Here is a 20,005-nt window from a genome sequence, read left to right as displayed (position 1 = left end):
CTGCGGCCGCCGGGGCTCGGCGCGGCCCCTCCTGGTCCCGGGGCCGGGGTCGGCGGCGGGGCCCCGCCTCGCCTCCGGCAGCGCCCTCCGCGGGGAGCCGGGCGGCGGCAGGGGGGCGCCCCTCGGGGCCGGACGGGGTCGGCGCGGGCGGCAGCGGCAGCCCCGGGGCCCGGCTCGGCTGCGGGGCTGCACCGGGCGGGTTTAACGGGCCCCTTCCTGGGGGCTCGCCGCTGCCCTGCTCTGCTCTGGGGCCGGCCTCCTGCGAGCCCCTACCAGGAGCCCCCCCCTGCCCGGGGCCGCCCGCGCCTCTACCGGCTGCAGCCCGTGCCCCCCGCCCCCGACCCGCGCGGAGCGGCCGGCTGGGAGCCCGGGGCCGCACGGCGAGCCCGCAGCCGCTGCCGGGCCCGGGGGAGGCGCAGGGCAGCGGGCAGGGCGCTCCCTGTGCGGGGCCGTCTGCCGCGAGCTGGGAACGGGCGTGCGGCGGGACTTGAACGAGAGCCGGCTTTAAATCCGCCTCGGCTCCGTGCGAACGGCGCGCTGCTGCCGGGGGGGCTTCCTGCAGCCCCCTCCTCTCCTCCCCCCCCGAGAACGCGGAGCTCGGAGGCCTCGGAGGCAGCCGTGTGCGCGGCTCCCTCTTCGGGGGATGCGGAGGAGATCCTGCCGCTACCGAGGCCCGTGGGGTTGGGCTCCTGCTGACGGCTTGCTCCGCGTTGAGGCGTTGGGTGGGCAAAGCGCTGCCCAGGTACTGCCCGAGCAGACTTTGTGACTGCTTTTGTTTTGCTCGGTGTTAGTCTCTGCGTTGCAGACTCCGGCTGGCGGCGTTAGCGAGGCTCTCGCCTGGACGCCTACAGAACGCTTTTCATTTCGTCCGGGCTGGGCTCGGAGATAGAAAGAGCTGCGTGAGCAGAGCAAAGAGCGCAGGAAGGGTGAGTCAGGATTTGGGGAGGAGGGGCTGGGTTTAGCTGCCTGCTGCAGGACCCGACATTGCCTGCACGTAGCCCTGGCTCCGTTGCCGATTTACCAAATGGCCTACCTGTCACGTCGTCCGGGGGCTGCCCGTTAAATTGAAACGAATTCCCCGGGCAGCGGCAGGCTTACCCGGCCGTGGGCTCACGGCTTCCGCCAGGGAAACCCCCCCGGAGGCCCGGGAAGGACTCGGGGCGGGGGGGGGGAGGGGAGAGGGAAGGAGCCTGGGTCTGGAGGAACGCTTCGCTTCCTCTTTTAAAGGCATCGATCCCACAGCCAGGCCCGGCGCTGTTCTCCCAGCGGCCCGTCTCGCTGCCCTCCGGCGGGGCTTTCTGGTCGGTGACCCCCACCCGACGTGCAGCGTGAGACCAGCACCGGGGCCGATCAGCTTAGAGCCTGGCGCGGAACGCGGCGGGGATCGGCGGAGCACAACAGCAGCTTTGTGCGCCCCGCGGGCCCGCTCTCCTTCCCCGTGCCCCTGGGGAACGCCCCGTGTCCTGCTGCGCCCCCGGGGCACGCGAGAGCTTCCCCAGCGGGCGGCTTTTTGGGGACGAAACGCTTCCTTTAGCGAGCGGGGCGGGGGGGGGCAGAGCCCCGCTCTTGGCCGCGCTCCCGTGTGTGGACGTGAGCCCCGTTCTGGATGCGTCCCCGGCTGCAGCGGAGCGCTGACGGTCTTGTGGTCAGGATTTCGGCACTGTGCGGAGTGAAAAAAAAAAAAAAAAGCGTTCGTTGCCGCTGATTACGCGGGCGACCGCCCACAGGTTCAGCCCCTCTGAACCCGCAGCATCTGGAAGCCGCCCAGCCCAGCCACCGCTGCCCGGCTCCGCGCGGAGCGTCTCGGCGGCGCGCTGCTGCGCAGAGCAGGGCGGAAAACCGCCGCCTTCCCCCCGGAGCCTCGCCGCTGGCGTGGGCAGGCCGGGCTGAGAGCGGCTGCGTCCGTCCGGTGCCGCCAGTGCTGCTCGTGCCTGACGCCGGCCTGCCCCACGTCCCCGGGAAGCCGGGCGAAAACGCGGGCTGTGGGGCGGGGCTGAGGGGGCTTGGGAGCGGAAGCCGAGCAGCAGCGAGAGCCGCGGGCTCAGGTGCCGAGGGAGAGCTGCTCTCAGCTCGCGAGGGCAGGCGGGTAAACCCTGCCCGCCCTTTGGGGCGCGCTGGGAAGAGCCTTCCCTTCTCCTTCGGGCAGGGTTCTGAGCTTTGGCAGGCTGCTGCAGCGGGGAGGAGGCCGGGCTCAGGCCCTAATCGCGACGGGTGGCGATAAGATAGGATGCAGTTGGTGAACTGCTGTTCCCTCCCTGCGTTCCCGGGGCGTTAGCGTGTGCTCGGAGGGCGGCCCGCCACGCTCCTCGGCGCTGAGTCCGCAGCGGGACTAAATGGGAAGTTTCTCTTGCGCTCGAGGCTCGTCCAGATGAGAAGCTTCAAATGACTCGTGCCGAAGCAGCTTTCCGGGGCGGTTCAGATCCCAAAGCCGGTGGCGGGGAGTCCGAGCGGGGCGCGTCGCTGCAGGGGCAGCCTGTCGCGGTGCGTGCCAGGTGCCTCGCAGCGGTGCCGGGGCTGCAAACGCCCCGTGGAGGCGTTCGGGGCTCCGGGAGGTCCCCGCGGGCGCCTTTGCAGAATGAAACCGCTCCGGCCCTGCAGAGCCCCGGGCTCCTCCCAGCGGAGCGCTCGCGTTTGATTTGCCGCGTGGTCGTAAACGGGACTTTGGCCGGTAAGCAGCTGCGGCGAGGCTCGGTGCAGACCTTTGTTTTACTGAGCAGCGCCAACACGAGGCTGGGAGATGTGAGCTCCGACATCCTTATAAGGGTAACGAGCCGTGCGGCGGGACAGAGAGGATGTGGCCTTTAAAGAGCGCCTGTGGCGATGTAAAACAGCCGAGTGCGTGGCTGTTCGTGTCCAAACGGCCCCGCCGGCGCCGGGGTACGTCACCGGGGCTCAGGGCCGGGGAGGGTCTCTTCTGGAGCTGGGAGGGCTGGTACCAGGCAGCCGGCGAACACTCCAACGCTCGGCACGCGCTTTTCCTGCTGCCGGAAGACGCGAATGCGTTGTGTGTGTGCAGGTCGTGGACGGAGCGGACATGGAGAGGCTGGTGGAGCGGCTGGAGAAGGCTGTGGAGCGCCTGGAGACCGTGTGCCAAGGCCCCGGCATGTGCGGAGATGGCTCCTCCAAGGGTAAGGCGCCGCGGGCCCAGCCCCCGGCAGGCTCTGCGGGGCTGCTGCAGGGGCTGCCCGTGCGCAGGGGAAGCGAGCTCGGCGGGAGGCAGCGCGCGAGTGCAGCGGGGCTGCGGCTGCTGGCTGAGAGAAGGACTTCCTGCGGGTGCAGCGCTTCCCCTGCCTGCGCTCGCTGCGCGGCGGGGCGCCCGCTGCCCCCCTCGGGGGGGCGTGGCGGTGGTGCCCACACTCCGCGTCCTTCCCTGCAGGAGTGGCTCAGTACGTGCAGGCGTTCGACGCCCTTCTGGCCGGCCCGGTGGCTGAGTACGTGAAGATCAGCAAAGAAGTTGGCGGGGATGTGCAGAAGCACGTAAGGAATCGCTTTCTTCTCCCTCCGTCCCGAACAGCTGCTTGTCCCCCGGGGCCGTTCAGGGCCGGGTTTGCTGTCAGTGTTTGCGTTCCTTTAGCGCCGTGTTGTCGGATGTTAATGCGTAAGGATTCGGATGTTAATAACCCGCAAGGATTTGGGACAGATGCCCAGATAACCTCCAGCAGATTGCCACCCGTGCACGCCGTGAATCGCCCCCCCCGGGATCTTTGGGAGTTGGGCACCCAGCCCTCCCCTTACAGACCTTGCCGTGTGCTCGTGGGCGGCCTGTGCGCTGCCCAGCCACAGCTGCTGCATTCCCGTTAGCGCTCCCTGAGGAGAGGCCTCTCCAAGAGGTGCTGCTGTCAGACTGGAACGCAGATCAGACGTGCCTTCGCTACCAGAAATCCGGAGGCCAGAAGGGCGATCTGGCCTAGCAACGCGATCTGTGTGTGTGGAGATAACTGTGGCAGCTCTTTGCACCCCTAGGTAGCCAACGTTATCTGCCCAGCGCGCTTCCCAGGGTTTGGGATTGGCACAACTGCGTCCTTGTGGTCGAGGAGCGAGGGGCAGCAGGAGCTCGAATGACTGTTGGTGTTAGGCTGGGTACGAGGGAAGCTCCGTCACGTTTCTCTTTGTTCTCAGGCTGAGATGGTTCACGCAGGCTTGATGAGCGAGAGGTCTGTGCTGGTGATGGCATCGCAGCATCAGCAGCCGGCAGAGGTAAGTCTGGGAAATCGCCTCGTCAGGGAACTTGGGCGCCCCTACCTGAGAGCGGGGGACGGCTGCAGTTTGAGGGTGATCTGGGACAGTCCGGTTGCTCCCAAAGAGGAACCAGAGGAGGATCGGAGAGGCTTGGATCCATGCCGGCACTTGCTGAAGGTGTGAACCGCTGCGGGTGCTCGCCCGGGGCTGGGCAGGATTCCAGAGGCTGGTTCTCGGAGCTGCAGAACTGGCGTTTCCCAGCCATTAAAGCACGAGCGCTCTGTGTCTGTCAGAGCAGCTTGTGAACATCATCTCGCAGCTTCTGTCCCTCTCACGTTCCTCCTGGAACCAGCGCTGCGCAATCACTGCTCCCTAAGATGCAAAGCAGACAGGAGCCTGTGTAGGGTGCTTCCCTTCTGTGGCACTCACAGACCTTCAGGCGTGAAGCTCCTAAGGCAGAACAGACGCTTGTCTCTCTTGAATGGTGTCTGAACAATAGCCAGACTCCTAGGACTGATTTGTCCTCAGCAAGGAATTTAACACTGCCCTAGGCTGCCACCTCAGCAGGATGTGTGACCGAGACTCTGGTTCTGGGTGCGTTGGCTTTTCCCTGCTGGGAACTGTTTCTCCGTGAGCAGCAGGATCCCACCTTGCTTTTCTCTGCAGTTATTGTCTGGCTCGCTCATGGCTTCTTGGTTACTTGATAGTGGTGCTAGGCTGGAGCTTCTTAAAGTGTAGCCTGGCCAGTGGTCCTTGGGACCTCTGTGTCTTCATCTGAACAGCACGACGGATAGCAAAAAGGAAGTCAAAGCTTGAAAAGCAAGTTTTGCCCAAATTTGTCCCTCACTGCTGCCACCGCAAGGACGCTTCCTGATCTTAAAGGAAAGAAAAGTCGCCTAAAAGGCGTCTCTGGAAATGTGTAGTTGTTTGCCCTTGGAAGACTTCTAAGCACTTGCATTCATCATTCTGAGTGAACAGCACATAAACAATTCTTATCGTTCAAATATTAAAGGCTTGGATCGACTTGAGAAGTAATTTGGATCCTGAAGTCCAGCTTGGTAGGTTTGTTGAGAGCCTCCTGTGACTCCGACTGTAATGCAGGCTGCGGGTCTCAAACTGCCTGCGTAGCACCCCCCGCCCTAAGGGTTTATGAAGGAGAGGAGAAATTTGACGAACTGTCTTAGAACAAAAGAATACAGGGAAGGCAAATGCTATTTCTGTCCTTGTTACTAACGAGCTTTGTCAGTGTTTCTTGGATCGCGCATGAGTCACGGTTCCTGGCGTACTCCCATAGTACCAACCCAGTTGGGAGCTATGACTTCAGCCCTGGAGGGGCTGGGCCGTGGGACCACGCTCGGCTCCTGGGGAGGGCCAGGCCTGGGCAGGAGCTGTAGCAGCAACTTGGGCCGGTTGGAGTCTTCCTCTGAATGACCATCATCCCGGCAGGGCCGCCCATGAACGTGCAGCTGCTCCAAAGCAGCACTGATGTTCTTAATTGTCGTCCCTCTTGTCGTGCAGAATGTGTTCTCGGCACTTCTGAAACCGATTTCGGAGCAAATCCAAGTGGTGCAGAATTTCAGGGAGAAGAACCGTGGTAGCAAACTGTTCAATCACTTATCGGCAGTCAGCGAGAGCATCCCAGCCCTGGGCTGGGTGGCCATGGTAAGGAGCTCTGGGGGCTGGTTTCCTCGGGCTCGTGGGAAGAGCCTGGCTCCCTGGTGAGGCAGCCCCCTCAGCTGCTTCGTGCCAACGTGTTCTTTCTTCTTTAGGCTCCGAAGCCTGGTCCTTACGTAAAAGAAATGACTGATGCTGCCATGTTTTATACCAACCGGATCCTTAAGGAGTACAAGGATGTGTAAGTTCACCTTTTCTCTTACAGACATCACTGAACACAGCTAACGGGGTGCACGGGGTTCACTGCAGTATCTTACCGCAGCTGCCTTGGTCTTTAATTCATTCCTCTTGCTTTAAAGGCAGGGTGTATTTATAAAGCCTCAGTCAGCTGTTCTCTCCTGATCCTTAGGGTCAAGATTCCTTGCGTTCATGTTGCAGCTGGAATCTCCAGTAGCAGGTGGATTGCTGTTCTTGCCTCAGCATCGTCTGGTGGCTGAACCGCTCCCCAGGGCGGTGAGCTTTGTCTCAGGAACGGGTCTCGTTAGGATTACCAGACCCCTCGAATAAAACACGCTACAGAACAGAGCAGGCCTCTGGCCTCCTGCCTGCAGGTGCAAGATTAATCCTGAAGCTAGAACTTGGTGCTCAGGTGTGAGACGGCTGTGCTAGTCCAGCTGAGTCCTGCCTGCAGTCCGAGAGAGGGAGGGATGTAAAGATCTCTCTATAATCCGTGGGTTTTGGTGGTAAATGCGCCTGCTGCCTCCTCATGATCTCCTTGTATCCTAGAGATAAAAAGCAAGTGGACTGGGTGAAAGCTTACCTGAGTATCTGGACAGAGCTGCAGGCCTATATCAAGGAGTATCACACCACGGGGCTGACCTGGAGCAAAACAGTAAGTGCTGGCTGCATCTGCAGGGGCTTCTCGGGCGGGTATTGCGTGATTATTGCAGCAGACGTGGAGCTTGTGCAATGGCCTTTCCTCTTGCTGGCCTCTTACAGGGTCCTGTAGCAACAGAAGGGGCTAAAGCGCCATCCGCTCCCGCCGCAGGGGCTGCGCCGCCCCCCCCCAGGCCCTCCTCCCCCTCCTGCTCCTGCCCCCACGGGCTCCAGCACCGACGACTCTGCCTCCCGCTCGGCGCTCTTCGCCCAGATCAACCGGGGGGAAGGCATCACGTCTGGTGAGTGGCGCGGCGGGCAGGGCAGGGCAGGGCAGCCACGAGGAGAATGCCGCCGTGCTGCGGGTCCGACCAGGCTGGCATTTCGGATCCTTGTTTTGCTGCTGTCCCTGAACATCCCTGCTTCTGGGAAGCAGGCTCGCAAACAAAAGACCATCTGGTCTGGGCGGGAGGCTGGGAGCCAGGAGCGGCCCTGAGGCAATTCGCAAGGACAAAGGGAGCCCGGCTGAGTTGGTGTTCTCAGCCTCGTCTGTCCAGGGGAGCAAGAGATTAATTGCTCTTTGGGATGGAGGGCGGGGGGCTCTTCGGTTGCGTACCTGTCCTGTCTCAAGTACCAAAGGTGCAGTTTCACACCTACTCATATCTGCACAAACATCCCCTTTGTGTGCTGCCTGGCTGGCGGATCAGGACAGATGTGGCACAAAGGTGAGCTGCTTGGCTCAAGGCTTCTTCCAGCTGCGGAGTGGAACAGCAGGAGGGGGCCTTCTGGTTCCACAGAACGTCCTCATGAACGCTGCTTCAGTGTTTCTGGCTCCCTCTTTCACTTGTCACTTGTGGCTGGGCTCAGTTTAGGCCCAAAGTCAAGAATTTATCTGCGTTCTGAGGAACGTCATCGTGCTGATTACTGATGTCTGGTGTTTGGGAAACTGCGCTATCAGTGGAGAGCTGGAGCTCAGGCTTGATTTCTTTTGCAGGCTTAAGACATGTTTCAGATGACATGAAGACCCACAAGAATCCAGCGCTGAAGAACCAAGGAGGTCCTATAAGAAGTGGACCCAAACCTTTCACTGCTCCCAAACCAGCCTGTAGTGCTAATCCTTCCCAAAAAACCTCTCCAAAGCAACCTGCAATACTAGAATTAGAGGGCAAAAAGTGGAGAGTGGTGAGTGCCTGGCATCAGTATGTGTGGGTTGGAGGGATGGGAGCTTACAGCAGGGAAGGGGTCTCCTGAAGACCTTTCCTGTAAGATCCGTTAGCCCGGTGCTGCATGCAATTAACTCCCTTTTAAAGGGGCTCCACTACCCTGCTGTGCTTATGGATGAATTGGTCTCTGTTCTAAAAATAAAGCGCATTTTCCTCTCCTTTTCAGGAAAACCAGGAGAATGCCGCTAACCTGGTAATCAGCGATACAGAACTGAAGCAAGTGGCTTACGTTTTCAAGTGCACAAATAGTACACTCCAAATCAAAGGCAAGATCAACTCCATCACCCTTGGTAAGTAGAGCAACCCTGAAAACTGCTTCTCCGTGCTGGTCTGTTTGCAGAAGGCTGAATCTCCACAACCTTTTTGTGAGCTGCTCTGTCTTGCCTTTGCAGATAACTGTAAGAAGCTAGGTCTGGTGTTTGATGACGTGGTGGGCATCGTAGAGATCATAAACAGCAGGGACGTTAAAGTTCAGGTGAGCGTCTGCGTCCTGCTCTCTGCCTGGGGTGTGATGCTGCACTACACAGCAGGGCTCCGGTAGCATCTGCTGCTCTCAGTAGCTGAATTTCCAGAACGGGAATATGCACCTGTGGAGAAGGCTCATGAAATGCCTTCTGTCCTTCTGCTCTGCAGCTGAGCCTGCCCAGCCCTCGGGAAAAGGGCTGAAATTTGTCTCAATGAGCTGCTTCAGGGATCTAAATAAAAGATCGGTCTCTGTGAGGCAGGCAGCAGGATCTGGCCGCCAAAGTAGGAGGCGAGCAGGAGAATGAATGTATTCTGATTCCAGTTTTGGTATCTGATTTGGGATGGGCAGCTTGCCCAGCCTTTCCTTTGGTTTTGTTCTTAAAAGACCAAATCAAGAAATAACCCTGGATTTTTGCCAGAAGTGCGAGTGCTTGAGTGCAGTGTGACTGTGGTGGGGAACTGGAGTCAGACCTCTTGCCTTGAAAACCAGTGCAAAAAGAAAAATGTGGCTGCCCACTTCCCGCTGATGCTCCTCTAACTGCTGCTTTGTTCGCTGCTAGGTAATGGGTAAGGTGCCAACAATCTCCATCAACAAAACAGACGGCTGCCACGTGTACCTGAGCAAGAACTCCCTAGACTGCGAAATCGTCAGTGCCAAGTCATCGGAGATGAATGTCCTTATTCCCACGGAGGGCGGTGACTTTGTAAGTGTTATTTTTGCGCTCGGTGTGGAGGTCTGCAAGAGGAGGGGGAAGGCGTGATTCTGATTTTGAGACCCGCGGGGAATATCACGGTCGCAGTGAGGTCTGGAGGTACAATTCTAGACTCGCCATTTTAATCCCAGACTCGGGGGTTGTGAATGATGATTGGAGGCTAAAATCGGCAAATCAAGTTGTTTGTCTGTACACTGAGACGCTTGCTGTTTGGTGAGAGTTTCCTCTTCCTCAAGACCTCTGGGGGGCAGAACAGGAAGCGTTTGTTGGTGCCGGAGGGGACGTACCGTAGGCTTAAGAAAACAAGTGCCTAAAGCAGTGATACTAGCTACTAGTTTCAGTCACAAACGGAGATGTACGACCACAGATTTCTGTTTTTACCCTCCAGACTGAATTCCCTGTCCCAGAACAGTTCAAGACGGTGTGGAACGGTCAGAAGCTGGTTACCACTGTGACGGAAATTGCTGGCTAAGCAGAACAGCTCCAAGGCTCACGCCCTCCCCTGGCCCTGCTGTGGGACAAATCTGCTTTCAGATGATTCTCTTAGATTTCTTGTACCTTTCTGCTCTCAAACTGCTTCTCTTCTACCCGAGAGACACAGCTACCTGCCGTCACTGAAATACCTCTGGCTGGGATGTGGTATAGGTGGCGGGTCAGTTATTGTCCACATCTATTAGCAGGAAGGTGTATTTTTCCCCCTCCCCTTGTCTGATCTAACTGCACCAATTGATCGTGTCAGATTTTGGGTGAACTTCACAGCCAGTACTGGCGGTTGGCTTTCAGAGTGTTGTTCGGGTTTTGTTTTAATTTTTGTATTGCCTTTAAGCAAACTGTTCACGTGAGAGAGGAGTGTTGTCCCCTTTTTAACAAATACTGTTGTCTGTTGGGGTCCAGAAGCACACAGTTGCCATTGCAAATGTCTGAAGTCCCTGGAAGCTGCTTATTCCAGCCCTACGTACTAATCAGTGGCATTACAGGACATGGGAATGGCTTTGTTGGACCAAAGGCTGAGGACTTGGGCCATAGCATTCTACCTTGATTCCCCTTTCATCATTCCTACTAGCTCAGTGCGTTTCTGCCTGTGCCATGACAGGAGGCTTTCTATTAACCAGTGCCACAGGAAGACTGCGGTGGAGTCGCTGCAGTTTCCCCCCCGGCAGTCCGGCTGGTAGCTTGGAGCTGAGCTCTAACCTCTTCCCACGAGCCCTCCACCCTCTCAAGGGAATCTTTACCCCAGGGCTTCCTGCTCGGAGCAGCTGAACTCAGGTTCAGTGCTCCAGGACGGTTCTGACCCTGTCCCCTCCTGCGGGGGAAGGGTCTCCTTCATTCCAGGTCAGTAGTGCAGTATTATTGATACCCAAGTTGGATCGAGTTGGTTCATCACTCTCTTCCTCATCTGCAATCAGTCACCATTGTGTGAATCTCCTCAACCTCCCCTTCCCCCTTGCTTGGCTCTTTACATTGGTGGAAGCTTGCAGCCTCTGTTCCAGGGCCCTGGAGCAGAGTGATGGATCTACACCTCAGTACTGTATTGACCCGTAAAGGGAGCTGCACGTGCTTTGACCTTCATTTTTCCAATGCCTCGGGTGGCATAAGCATATCGTAAATGCATTTCCTCGGTAAAGTGTCAATGTTCTTTTTCTCTAGGACAAAACTTACAAAAAAATATGCAATTTTTTTATTTTAAGACTGTCCTGTGACTTGTACTCGTCTTCTCCTGAGGCTTGTGAAAAATAAAAACCTTTCTTATGTACTTAAGATTATACAGAAGATAGAATAAAGTTAATGCCAACTTGCTCATTACAGCGTCTCCTGGTTGCTCTTCTTGGAGGCACGAGAACTCCGGTGGGACGGGATGTCCCGTGCTGCCTGGCCCTGCCTAGGTTGCTCTGAAGACGACCTGCCCCGGGGGGAGGGCAGCCTTTCCTCAGCTCTCTTTGAATCAACCTAGCCCTCGTTGTCAAATTGCACCTCTGTTGTGTTAGGTGGATAGATGTAAAGTTCTTTATTGATCTCAGTTGTACAAAAGTGCATAAAACAAGCCATTAGTTGAAAGTGGTTCAAGCTGTTAATACCCACTTAATTTAAAACGCCCTTTTCCCCAGATCCTCCTAAATGTGGTCTCTTTCCCCAGCCTGACGGCGAGACTAATCTCGCGCTCCCCTGCGTACGGCCACGTTAAGTCTATTTGCTTACCCCCTTAGGAGACGCCGCGTTCCTGCGCTAGTGATTTTGGTTAATACTGCCAGTGCTCCTGGAGAGGAACAGGCAACGGGGGCTGAGCGTGACTTAAACCTCTCAAGCAGCTCAGTTATTTCACCGTCACCAACTGCCCAGCACAACCACCGCTCTGAGCCCAGCAGGGGGACGGAGTGCTTCAGCGGCAGTGCAGGGCTCAGCCCACCCCTGTCGGAGCGTGGTTACAGCCGTCTCTTGGCGCAGTGCAGCAGGTGCTACCTCTGCACCCCGTAGAAGCACTGAGATTAATTTTCCCCCCCACCCCCCCACCCCACCCCTTCCCCAGCTTCCCTGCAGGCTTGTACACGAAGTACTCTTGACAGTAGCAGCTGCGTTTAACTACGGGGAGCGCCCCCAGGGTGCTTCACTGGAGGAAGGGGAGGATGGTGGTGCAGAACCACTCCTCTGAGAACTGGAGGTGATCCCCGTCCACGCCCAGGAACACCAGCTTTCCCGCTTTGTCCATCTCCTGCAGCCCGAGGCGGTCCTGAAAAGAGAAGTGTGCTGAGAGCGTCCTGAGGGCTGCTGCAGCCCGGTGACGGCTGGGGAGCCCACCAGAGAGCAGTGCTGCTGGTCACAGACCGCGGCTGCGGCACAAGGGGCTGGCGGGCGAGAGCAGCTTCCACCTCTGAGCTTAATCACAGTTCCTCCTCATAGAGAGGAAAAAGTCACTTCTGATTTACAACAAGGCTTGAAAAAGAAGCAAAGTTCATTAAACACCTGTGGAAAGGGATCGTGAGCCAGGTGTGAAACCACCACCGTAACGTCCCACTGCCAGGGACCGGCCTGGAGGGAAACAGCTCCTGGCAAGGGGAGGCCGTGCCCCAGGATCGGCGGAGATGTGAGTGGAGCAGGACGGGGGGTTTGAGAGCTCCTGAAGGCCCTGGGGACACCGTGCTTGTGGAATTGAGTGGGAACTGCAGAACGCCCTCAGCCCCCAGCAGAACGTACCTCTGTGTACAGCGGCGTCTCCCTCAGTGGAACCGTCTCCTTGGCTTGGCCGCTTTTGTAAAACCCAAACCACTGCCAGAGGAAACACAAGGGAACAGTTACCGAAGGGCTCCCGGAAGGCAAACGGACTTACTGACCGATTCCAGAGACGTGCTGCCACGGGCGGCACAACTGCACGCCTCTGCGCTCAGCCTGCTCCTCAGAAAAGCTCTGCCACCGAAGGACAAACCACAACTGAGCAAGCAAGACCCAAAACACCGCCTGAAAGCAGCACCTGCCCTGCCTGCCTCACCTCAGAGATCGGAGGGTCAACCATCGTGTCGTTGAGGAATTTCACCATCACAAACTTTTTCAAAGCCCTCAGGTTTTTCTTGTACGTCTCATTGATGCCCTGGGTGAAAGCAACACAGAAAGACCCCAGTCACGGAACGGCCACCGGGAGGGACGGCGGCTGGGAAACTGCCCGCTCCAACTCGCGCTGCGCCAGCGAAGGAAGCCCCGGCCTGCACCAGCCTCGGAGGCAGGAAGGTGCTTTCCCGTGCTCTGCCTTCGCTGCGCTCGTGGCATTCAGCCTCCTCTCCGGGCTGTACAAAGGGGCCAGTCCTCTGCTGCCTTCCAGGGGAGGGCGAGGAGTCGCCACGGAAAGGTGACGGGTGGGCCGAGCACTCGGTGCGTCCTTCCACGGGGCACAGGGACACAGGAGCTGCTCTGGCGTGGCCAAGTCTCCATCACAAATCTACCAGGGCAAACGCTTCGTACGCTCCTGGGGTGCAGGGCAAAAAATGCTCCCTTTGAACTCCAGCAAAGGTACTGCCATGGAGAACGCAAAGGAGCTTCTGCTGTCCTGCTGGGATTTATGCATCGGCCAGCCCCATACCCTCTCCTGGTTTATGTCGGCCAAGAAGATGCTGTTCTTCCTGTAGTCCTCCTCCCTCAAAGGATCGTGCCAATACTCTGCTTGCACCAAACTGGAGAAGAGAAACCAGAGATCAGACCAGAAACCCGCAGCTTCTCACGCCTCTGCAGCCTGATGAGCGTACTCACTGCTCTTGAACAGCTTGCGTGTAGGCGCCCAGGTCCAGGGTCTTTCGGATCCAGTCGCAGATATGGGAGCTCTCCCCAGGGCAGCGCGGAAAGCCGTACACGCCTGGGGGACGGAGCCATCGTGTAACAACCCGGTGAGCCAAGCTGCAATCCCTTAATCCCTCCGGCCGGTAAAGAACCAGCCTCTTACGGAGGGGTGGCAGGAATTACCCGGGGGTCAGGAGGCCGTTAGTCCCCCAGTCTCATTAGACAGCCCTCCTGCCCCGGGCACTAACCAACACAAAGGTAGCGGACGATCTTCTTGAGCTGAGGTTATTGCTCTGGAGGATGGGGGCACGCAGGCGAGCAGAATGTTCTCCAGCTCGCCTCACGCATTCCGCGGAGGTCTCAGGGCGGTTCCCTGCAATTCCCCCCCCCCCCCGCTACAAAGAAATAGACCCAAGCCACGGAACTTCCCAGGGGAGACCATCTGAAATCTATTGCCAGCTGCCCTTAACTGTACGCTTCCTAAATTACGCTTCATACCGCCTCCTCGGTCTACTGCAAAGAGCACCTCTCTTTCCTTGGGGCTTCAGCCTTTCTTGTGCCGATTTTAAAATACCCCGTGACCCAGAAGGTTTAGTGTCACAAAGGCTTCGCTGTGTACTCAGACGTTTCTCCTCCAGAAACAACTCATCCCAAGTGCTTCCAAAGCACGTAAGAATTCCGCTGAGAAGTCTTCTACTTACACGCGTCCCTTCTCAGTGCCAGTCAAGCCAGAAGGGAACGACTGAGCCAAAGCAGGCCAGCGTGTTTAGAGAACAACGGGACAGCTTGACTCCGGAGAAGCTTGCCGTTTTTCAGGAAGAGGTCAAAAACCTCATTCCTCCTGCCGACAAGAGCCCCCCGCCCTCCACCAGACAGGGTAAGAGGACGCTACCTTGGTGCTGCCCCCCGACGGAGATCAGATTGAACATGGGAGGAGAAGGACACCTCTGGGCTACCGCCCTCCTGTGGAGAAAGGCGAAGGAGCTGAGTTAGCGCCGCGAGCACCCCGGCCGCGAACGCTGCCCAGCTTGCTGCTGCGTGGGCTCAGGCACCCGGGTGAAGTTTGCCTAGAGAATCGCGCCTTGCTGGGAGAGGAGACTGGAGTCTCCTCCTGGAGTCTCGCCTCATTTGGAGCGCTCCCACCTTTGGGAAGGGATTTGTCTGTTTACATCTGCTTAGTAGTTCAGGAGAATTTAAAATCAAAATCAACCCCCCCCAAAAAATCACTGGAAGCGGAACAGAGATGTCAACTTACAGGAACTGCCCTCCTTGGGAGAAGCCGATTGCGTTGTAGCCTCCTTTCAGGTGCGGGTCCTTGGCGAGCTGGCTGCACACCTCTCTCACTTGGTCGTTCGCGTTCATGAAGAAGCTGTTCTCCACGTCCTGATAGCCACATTAGGAAGCACAACTGGTACCTTTACCATGGCTTACGTTATTTTCATTTCTGCAAACTGAGCACTAAAAGCTCCACTTGTGAAAGAGACCTTAACCCTCACAAAATGATGGAAACGAAATTCAGGCTCTGAGGCTTCCCATCAGCGCAGCTTTCTTCCTGCTCTGCCTGCCAAACTGCCTCATAAAGAACAGTGCCGCTTCCCCAGACTTCTTCCCAATTTCAGTTCCTTCTGATTTTGTACGCGTTTTATACACGTACGTACAAATCGACCTCCACCTGCCCTTTCCAGGTCCCAGAAAATAACGTACGTTGCTCATCATTCTGGCAATTTGAAGAAATTTAGTAGGGCTACGCAGAACGGACAAGAACACAAAGGCGCAGAAGCAGCCTGCGTCTGCTGCACTGAAGCCGTACCGCGAGCGCGTCCTCTGGAATCAGGAGGGACGACGGGATGAGGCTTTAACCCGGGCGGCGGGGCGTCTCCCCGCGTCCTGTGCTGCCGGGGACGGTTCCACTCAGCGCCAAGCAGTGGCCGCGCGCATTAACCCAGGCCAGACCAGGGGGTTGTTTTTCCCCGGCTCCTTCCTACAGGTGCTATCTCGATGCTGTTGGTTCCCGCCCGGCCGGCCGGTTACCTCGCGAGGCAACCAGTTACCGGGGGTAACCAGCTACCAGCAATTACCGGGGGTAACCAGCTACCAGCAATTACCGGGGCCGCCCCGGGGCCGGGTTAACGCCTGCCCCCCCCCCCCCCCCGCGGCCGCCGCTACCTGCAGGGGCGAGGCGCCGAGGCGCAGGGCCAGCACGTAGGTGCCGGGCAGGCGGCGCTGCAGCACGCCGCGGATGTAGCCCATGCTGCGCGGGTTGCAGCAGCTGTCTCCTGCAAGGCAACGGCGCAGCGTCACGGCCCGGCCCGGCCCGGCGGCCCCCCGCGAGTCGCCCCGGTGCCGTCCCGGTGCCGCCCCGCGCCCACCCGCCCACCCACCCATGCCGTGCCACAGCACCACGGGCGGGGCCGCGCGGCCCAGGCCCAGGCCCGGGCCCAGGCCCAGCAGCAGCAGCGGCACCGCCGCGCCGAGCGCCGCCATCTTGAATGGTCACGTGACACGCGCGCCGCGCCGGTCAGGCGGCGGCGGGCGGGGGGCCGAGCAGGAGGGGGCGTGGCCCGCCGCGGTGGGCGGGGCGTTGAGAAGGGGGCGCGGTTGGCGTGGGCGGGCGGGGCCTGAGCGGATCGGGGGCGTGGTCTGCGCCGGTGGGCGGGGCCAGCGGCGGCTGCACGTGGCAGCGCCCCCCCCGCCCCGCCCCGCCCCGCCCCGCCCGGGGGCACGGGGCCCGGAGCGCCGCGGGCGGGGAGCGCCGGGAGCAGCGGCGGCGCCGGCAGCATGGAGCGGGCGGCGGGCAGCGCAGAGGCCCCGCACGAGGCCGCCCCCCTGCTCCCCCGGCCACCGGCCCCCGGCTCCGGTACGGCCGGTGCCCCGGCAGCCCCCGGGGGGAAGGGGCCGGCGGGAGCCGCGGGGCCCGGGGGTGCCGCAGGGCTCGGGGCTGCCCCGGACCCCCGGACCCCCTCCTGAGGCCGCCTCCCCGCAGGGCCGTGCTCGGCGCGCTGCGCCCTGGCCCTGCTGGCGCACGGCGCCCTGCTCGTGGCGTACGCGCTGCGGGCCGCCCTCAGCATCGCCATCATCGCCATCACCGGCGGCAGCCCCCCGGGCGGCAACCGCAGCGCTCCCGGCCCGCGGCCGCCTCAGGTGGGAGCGGGGGCGGACAGGGATCAGCCGTAGCCCAGCGCCGCGTCCCGGCCGTGCTTCCCGGGGCGGGCTCGGAAGCAGCCGAGGAAAGCCTCGAGGACGAGGGGGGTGAAGAGCGGAGGGCTCAGTTCGTTGTCCCTAGGGCCGCGTTTCCTGCTTGCTTCTCCCCTCCCGGCGCAGTCTGAGCCGGGAAATGAGAGCCCTGTCCGACTCCTGCTCCCCGTCCCCGCCAGGCCCCCGCGTACAACTGGAGCGCTGAGACCCAAGGGATCATCCTCAGCTCCTTCTTCTACGGCTACGGCCTCACGCAGGCGCTGGGCGGGTACGGCGCGGGGCTCTTCGGGGGGAAGCTGGTCCTGGGCAGCGGGCTCCTGCTCTCCTCCGCCCTCACCCTCCTCGTGCCCCGAGCTGCGGAGCTCGGCGTGGGCGTCCTCGTGGGGCTGCAGGCGCTGCTGGGCTTGGCTCAGGTCAGTCGCGGCTCTGGTCGGCCCTGGCTGCTGCTCCCTGCATCCCTTCCCTCCACGCTCCCCGTTTTCCGTTGCAGGGGGGTGATATTTCCAGCTCAGTACGCGCTCTGGGCAAAATGGGCCCCTCCGCTGGAACGCAGCAGGCTCATGAATATCGCTGATGCTGGTAAGGCGTGAGGATGTTCCCAACCGCCGATTCAGTGAGCACAGGCCCTTCCCTCACCCCCTTCTTTCCAAGTCGGTCCTTGGTGCTTGGGTACCAAAGTCCCTTTAAAACAACTTTTTCGGTGTCTGATCCCTAGGATGCACTTTTGGAACTTTCTCTGCTCTTCTTGTGGCTGGAATCATCTGCCAGAGCCTGGGCTGGCCTCTTGTCTTCTACATCTTTGGTGAGCAGTGACCCACCGTGTCCCTCTTCCAGCCCCGCAGCAGAGCATTTGCTGGCAGAGCTCCCAGGATTTCCCCCCCAGAGCCCTGCAGGACCAGCTCCTCCCTTTGACCTCCCACACAACGCTGGGCTCCCCTCTCACCTGCCAGGCCAGGATGATGAAGCCCTTTTTGCTGGGGTACTGTAAGGGAACGCGCTGACCCTGTCATGCCATTGAGCCAGCCCCTTCCACCACGAGCAGTGGGTTTGGGGGAGTTTGTCCCTTTCCATCCTTTGCACTCCGTTTCACTAACACCAGCCTCCCCCCGCCGGCGCTCAGCTCTGCTGCATCGTACCCACTGAGAGCCCCACTCCCTGCAGGTGGCGTGGGCTGCGCCTGGTGCCTCTGCTGGTTCCTCCTCGTGTACGAGGACCCCGCGAGTCACCCGTGGATCAGCGCTGGGGAGCGGGAGTACATCGTGTCGTCGCTGGCTCACCAGGTACACGCAAACCCTTTGAGAACGCTGCGGACACTGGTAAGGGGACTGCTGTGGTTCTGCTGGGCTTCTTACACAGCAGCCAGAGCTGGTCCCGGCCTTAGCAGCAGGTGGAGAGGCCGAAGAGAGCCTGGGCAGCCCTCTAGGGGATGGGAGAAGGAGAAGCCCTGACTGATGGCTGTCCTTCCAGGGCAGCTCTCATGGCCGCTCCCTCCCGCTTGGGGCCATGGCCAAGTCGCTGCCTCTTTGGGCGATTGCCATTGCCTGCTTCTGCACAGACTGGTTGTTCTACATGCTGCTCACCTCCATGCCCACGTTCATGAGCAACGTCCTCCACTTCGACCTCAGAGAGGTGAGTGCTGCCCTGAGGCCGGTCTCTGCAGCAGCGATGGGTCTTGGTTGCTCTCTAGGCTGGGAATACAGAGTTTCCTCAGGGACGTTTCTTCCTGAGGACCAGTGGCTCTGGGACCGGTGGTGCTGCAGCCTCCGAGCCCCTGGCTGTGTTGCTTCGTGCCAGGGAAGTGAGAGTGCCTCGTTCCCTGCTCTGCAGAACGGGCTCCTTTCCTCCCTGCCCTACATTGGGAACGGGCTGGGGCACATCCTGGCCGGGCTGCTGGCTGATTTCCTCCTGGCCCAGCGAGTGCTCGGAACAGCAGCTGTGAGGAAGCTCTTCTCAGCGCTGGGTGAGAACAGGCTTTCATCTGCTGTGCAGCCTTCCCAACACGCCCGTGTGGCACGTAATAAGACATGTTCCCTTCTCTCCAGGGATGCTGCTCCCCTCCGTCTTCCTGGTGGTTGTGCCTTACATCGGCAGCAGTTCCACGGCTGCTGTGGTACTTCTAACGCTGGCGTTGACGATAATCAGCATGACAGGGGCAGGCATCAACATTAACCACATCGATATAGCCCCCAGGTAAACGGGTCTGTCCTTTGTCCCCTCCCTGGCTTTGTGTCCTTTCTGTTCCCAGTCCCCCAAAGCTTCTGCAACTCCTCCTCGCTTCCCTCATCTCCTGCAGCTAGTCACTTTGTAAGCTAGGGAGTAAAATAAAGGCTTTAAATTCCCCCAGTCTTGCAAGGAAGATGCTAGTGTTGCTCAGAGTGACAGGCACTGTTCATGCAGATGAGTTTAAAGATGTTTCTTCTGGCTGAGGATCTCTGGCCTTGTTCCCTGCAGGGAAGGGGCTGGCAGCACCTGCTCCTCTCTTCAGACAATTTCTACTCTGCCCTGTTCAGGAAATCTTTGCTTCCTCCCTCCAGATACGCAGGCTTCTTGCTAGGAGTCACAAATACCTTTGGCATAATCGCAGGAATTATTGCACCTACTGCAGTCGGACTTCTCGTCAGCCAGGTAATTTGGGGCCACAAACCACAAGCATGTTCCTGGAAGAAAGCACAGCTTTGCTCTCGGAAACAGATTGCTTTCTTTGCGCTGAATCAGAATTTAGTCCCAGCCAGCCCCCTCACAACACACGCATGCCATGTAGCACCCTGCAAACCAAAGCCCCCATTCTGGGGACGCGGGGATGAGTCAGGAAGGTGGAAGAGCCCCACATGGCCCCATCTGGGGGTGCTTAGAGATGGAGAGGGGTGAGGGTGAGGGAGAGGGGCGAGGGAAGAGCTCTGCGCCAAGCAGGAGCGCTTCCTAAATTCAGCCCGGCACACTGTTTCCAAAGCTGCCAAGGCAGGAAATGTATCTCCAGTGAGTGGGTCTGGCGAATGCCTCGAGCAGCTGTTGGTATCGGTGGCAAGGAGGGGATGGAGCTGAGCTTGGTGCCGGTGGTCTGGGTGGCAGCAGTCGGGTGATCGCTACGGGGAGGGAACGGGGGGATGACGGCATCGTGGCCTGTTTGGACTCCCCCAGGATCTCCAGGCGGGCTGGAGGAACGCCTTCTTCGCGGCCGCAGCCCTCAACGTTTTTGGCCTCATCTTCTACGTGGCCTTTGGCAGCGGGACCGTCCAGGGCTGGGCTCGAGAGGAGCCCGCTGCGCCATGAGAGCTGCCCACGGCGGGGCTGCGGGGGAGCAGAGCTGGTGTGGGGCGGACGAGAGGGACCGGGGGGCGGCGGGGGAACGGGACGGGGTTGTCAGTGCTTTGTCACGGCCGCTGCACGGCCACACAACAAGTGTTCTCCACAACGAGACCGGCTGCTTGTGTGTGGGTGCCCTGCTGGGGGGCGGCGGGGGCGGTGCCCGGTCCTGACGAG

The 20,005-nt window shown here is 59.7% G+C and overlaps 3 protein-coding genes across 4 annotated transcripts; 2 read left to right on the top strand and 1 right to left on the bottom strand.

The window, feature by feature from the left end:
* Nucleotides 1-1,876: 1,876 nt before the first annotated feature.
* Nucleotides 1,877-10,870, top strand: CAP1 (cyclase associated actin cytoskeleton regulatory protein 1). Its single transcript, XM_040535263.1, is given in 14 exon segments — nt 1,877-2,481; nt 3,017-3,128; nt 3,377-3,477; nt 4,120-4,197; nt 5,698-5,841; nt 5,949-6,034; nt 6,580-6,685; nt 6,793-6,864; nt 6,866-6,971; nt 7,664-7,851; nt 8,059-8,182; nt 8,285-8,367; nt 8,918-9,061; nt 9,459-10,870. Coding segments are annotated over 14 exon segments (1,527 nt in total). The 5' UTR covers nt 1,877-2,382; the 3' UTR covers nt 9,543-10,870.
* Nucleotides 10,871-11,060: 190 nt separating this feature from the next.
* On the bottom strand, nt 11,061-15,874 carry PPT1 (palmitoyl-protein thioesterase 1). Its single transcript, XM_040535270.1, has 9 exons — nt 15,712-15,874; nt 15,497-15,606; nt 14,586-14,713; nt 14,223-14,293; nt 13,304-13,406; nt 13,137-13,227; nt 12,552-12,650; nt 12,260-12,331; nt 11,061-11,795 (listed from the first exon to the last, which is right to left on the bottom strand). The coding sequence occupies exons 1-9, from the start codon at nt 15,812-15,814 to the stop codon at nt 11,673-11,675; spliced, it is 900 nt and encodes a 299-aa protein (XP_040391204.1). The 5' UTR covers nt 15,815-15,874; the 3' UTR covers nt 11,061-11,672.
* A 184-nt stretch (nt 15,875-16,058) lies between these two features.
* On the top strand, nt 16,059-19,933 carry LOC121059010 (sodium-dependent phosphate transport protein 3-like). 2 transcript variants are annotated; one of them, XM_040535266.1, is made up of 11 exons: nt 16,059-16,187; nt 16,314-16,471; nt 16,705-16,938; nt 17,017-17,104; nt 17,241-17,327; nt 17,687-17,805; nt 17,993-18,154; nt 18,320-18,485; nt 18,568-18,715; nt 19,060-19,150; nt 19,664-19,933. In XM_040535266.1, the coding sequence occupies exons 1-11, from the start codon at nt 16,109-16,111 to the stop codon at nt 19,793-19,795; spliced, it is 1,464 nt and encodes a 487-aa protein (XP_040391200.1). In that variant the 5' UTR covers nt 16,059-16,108; the 3' UTR covers nt 19,796-19,933. The 2 variants fall into 2 exon arrangements, with proteins under 2 accessions (XP_040391200.1, XP_040391198.1); XM_040535264.1 differs by having other exon boundaries at nt 18,260-18,485.
* The last annotated feature ends 72 nt before the right edge of the window (nt 19,934-20,005 follow it).

Source organism: Cygnus olor, chromosome 23 (genome assembly GCF_009769625.2).
Source record: "Cygnus olor isolate bCygOlo1 chromosome 23, bCygOlo1.pri.v2, whole genome shotgun sequence".
NCBI classification, from domain to species: Eukaryota; Metazoa; Chordata; class Aves; order Anseriformes; family Anatidae; genus Cygnus; species Cygnus olor.
Note: the sequence above shows the minus strand (reverse complement) of the source record. Positions and strands in the feature narration are given on the sequence as shown.

Excerpts from the sequence above, each read along its gene's own strand:
- PPT1 (XM_040535270.1), bottom strand. The coding sequence starts at position 15,814 with ATGGCGGCGCTCGGCGCGGCGGTGCCGCTGCTGCTGCTGGGCCTGGGC. Across the intron at positions 15,607-15,711 it reads GGTGCTGTGGCACGGCATGG|GAGACAGCTGCTGCAACCCG; the intron begins GTGGGTGGGCGG and ends GTTGCCTTGCAG. Across the intron at positions 12,332-12,551 it reads TTGACCCTCCGATCTCTGAG|TGGTTTGGGTTTTACAAAAG; the intron begins GTGAGGCAGGCA and ends TTCCTCTGGCAG.
- LOC121059010 (XM_040535264.1), top strand. The coding sequence starts at position 16,109 with ATGGAGCGGGCGGCGGGCAGCGCAGAGGCCCCGCACGAGGCCGCCCCC. Across the intron at positions 16,472-16,704 it reads CCGGCCCGCGGCCGCCTCAG|GCCCCCGCGTACAACTGGAG; the intron begins GTGGGAGCGGGG and ends CGTCCCCGCCAG. Across the intron at positions 18,486-18,567 it reads GAAGCTCTTCTCAGCGCTGG|GGATGCTGCTCCCCTCCGTC; the intron begins GTGAGAACAGGC and ends CCTTCTCTCCAG.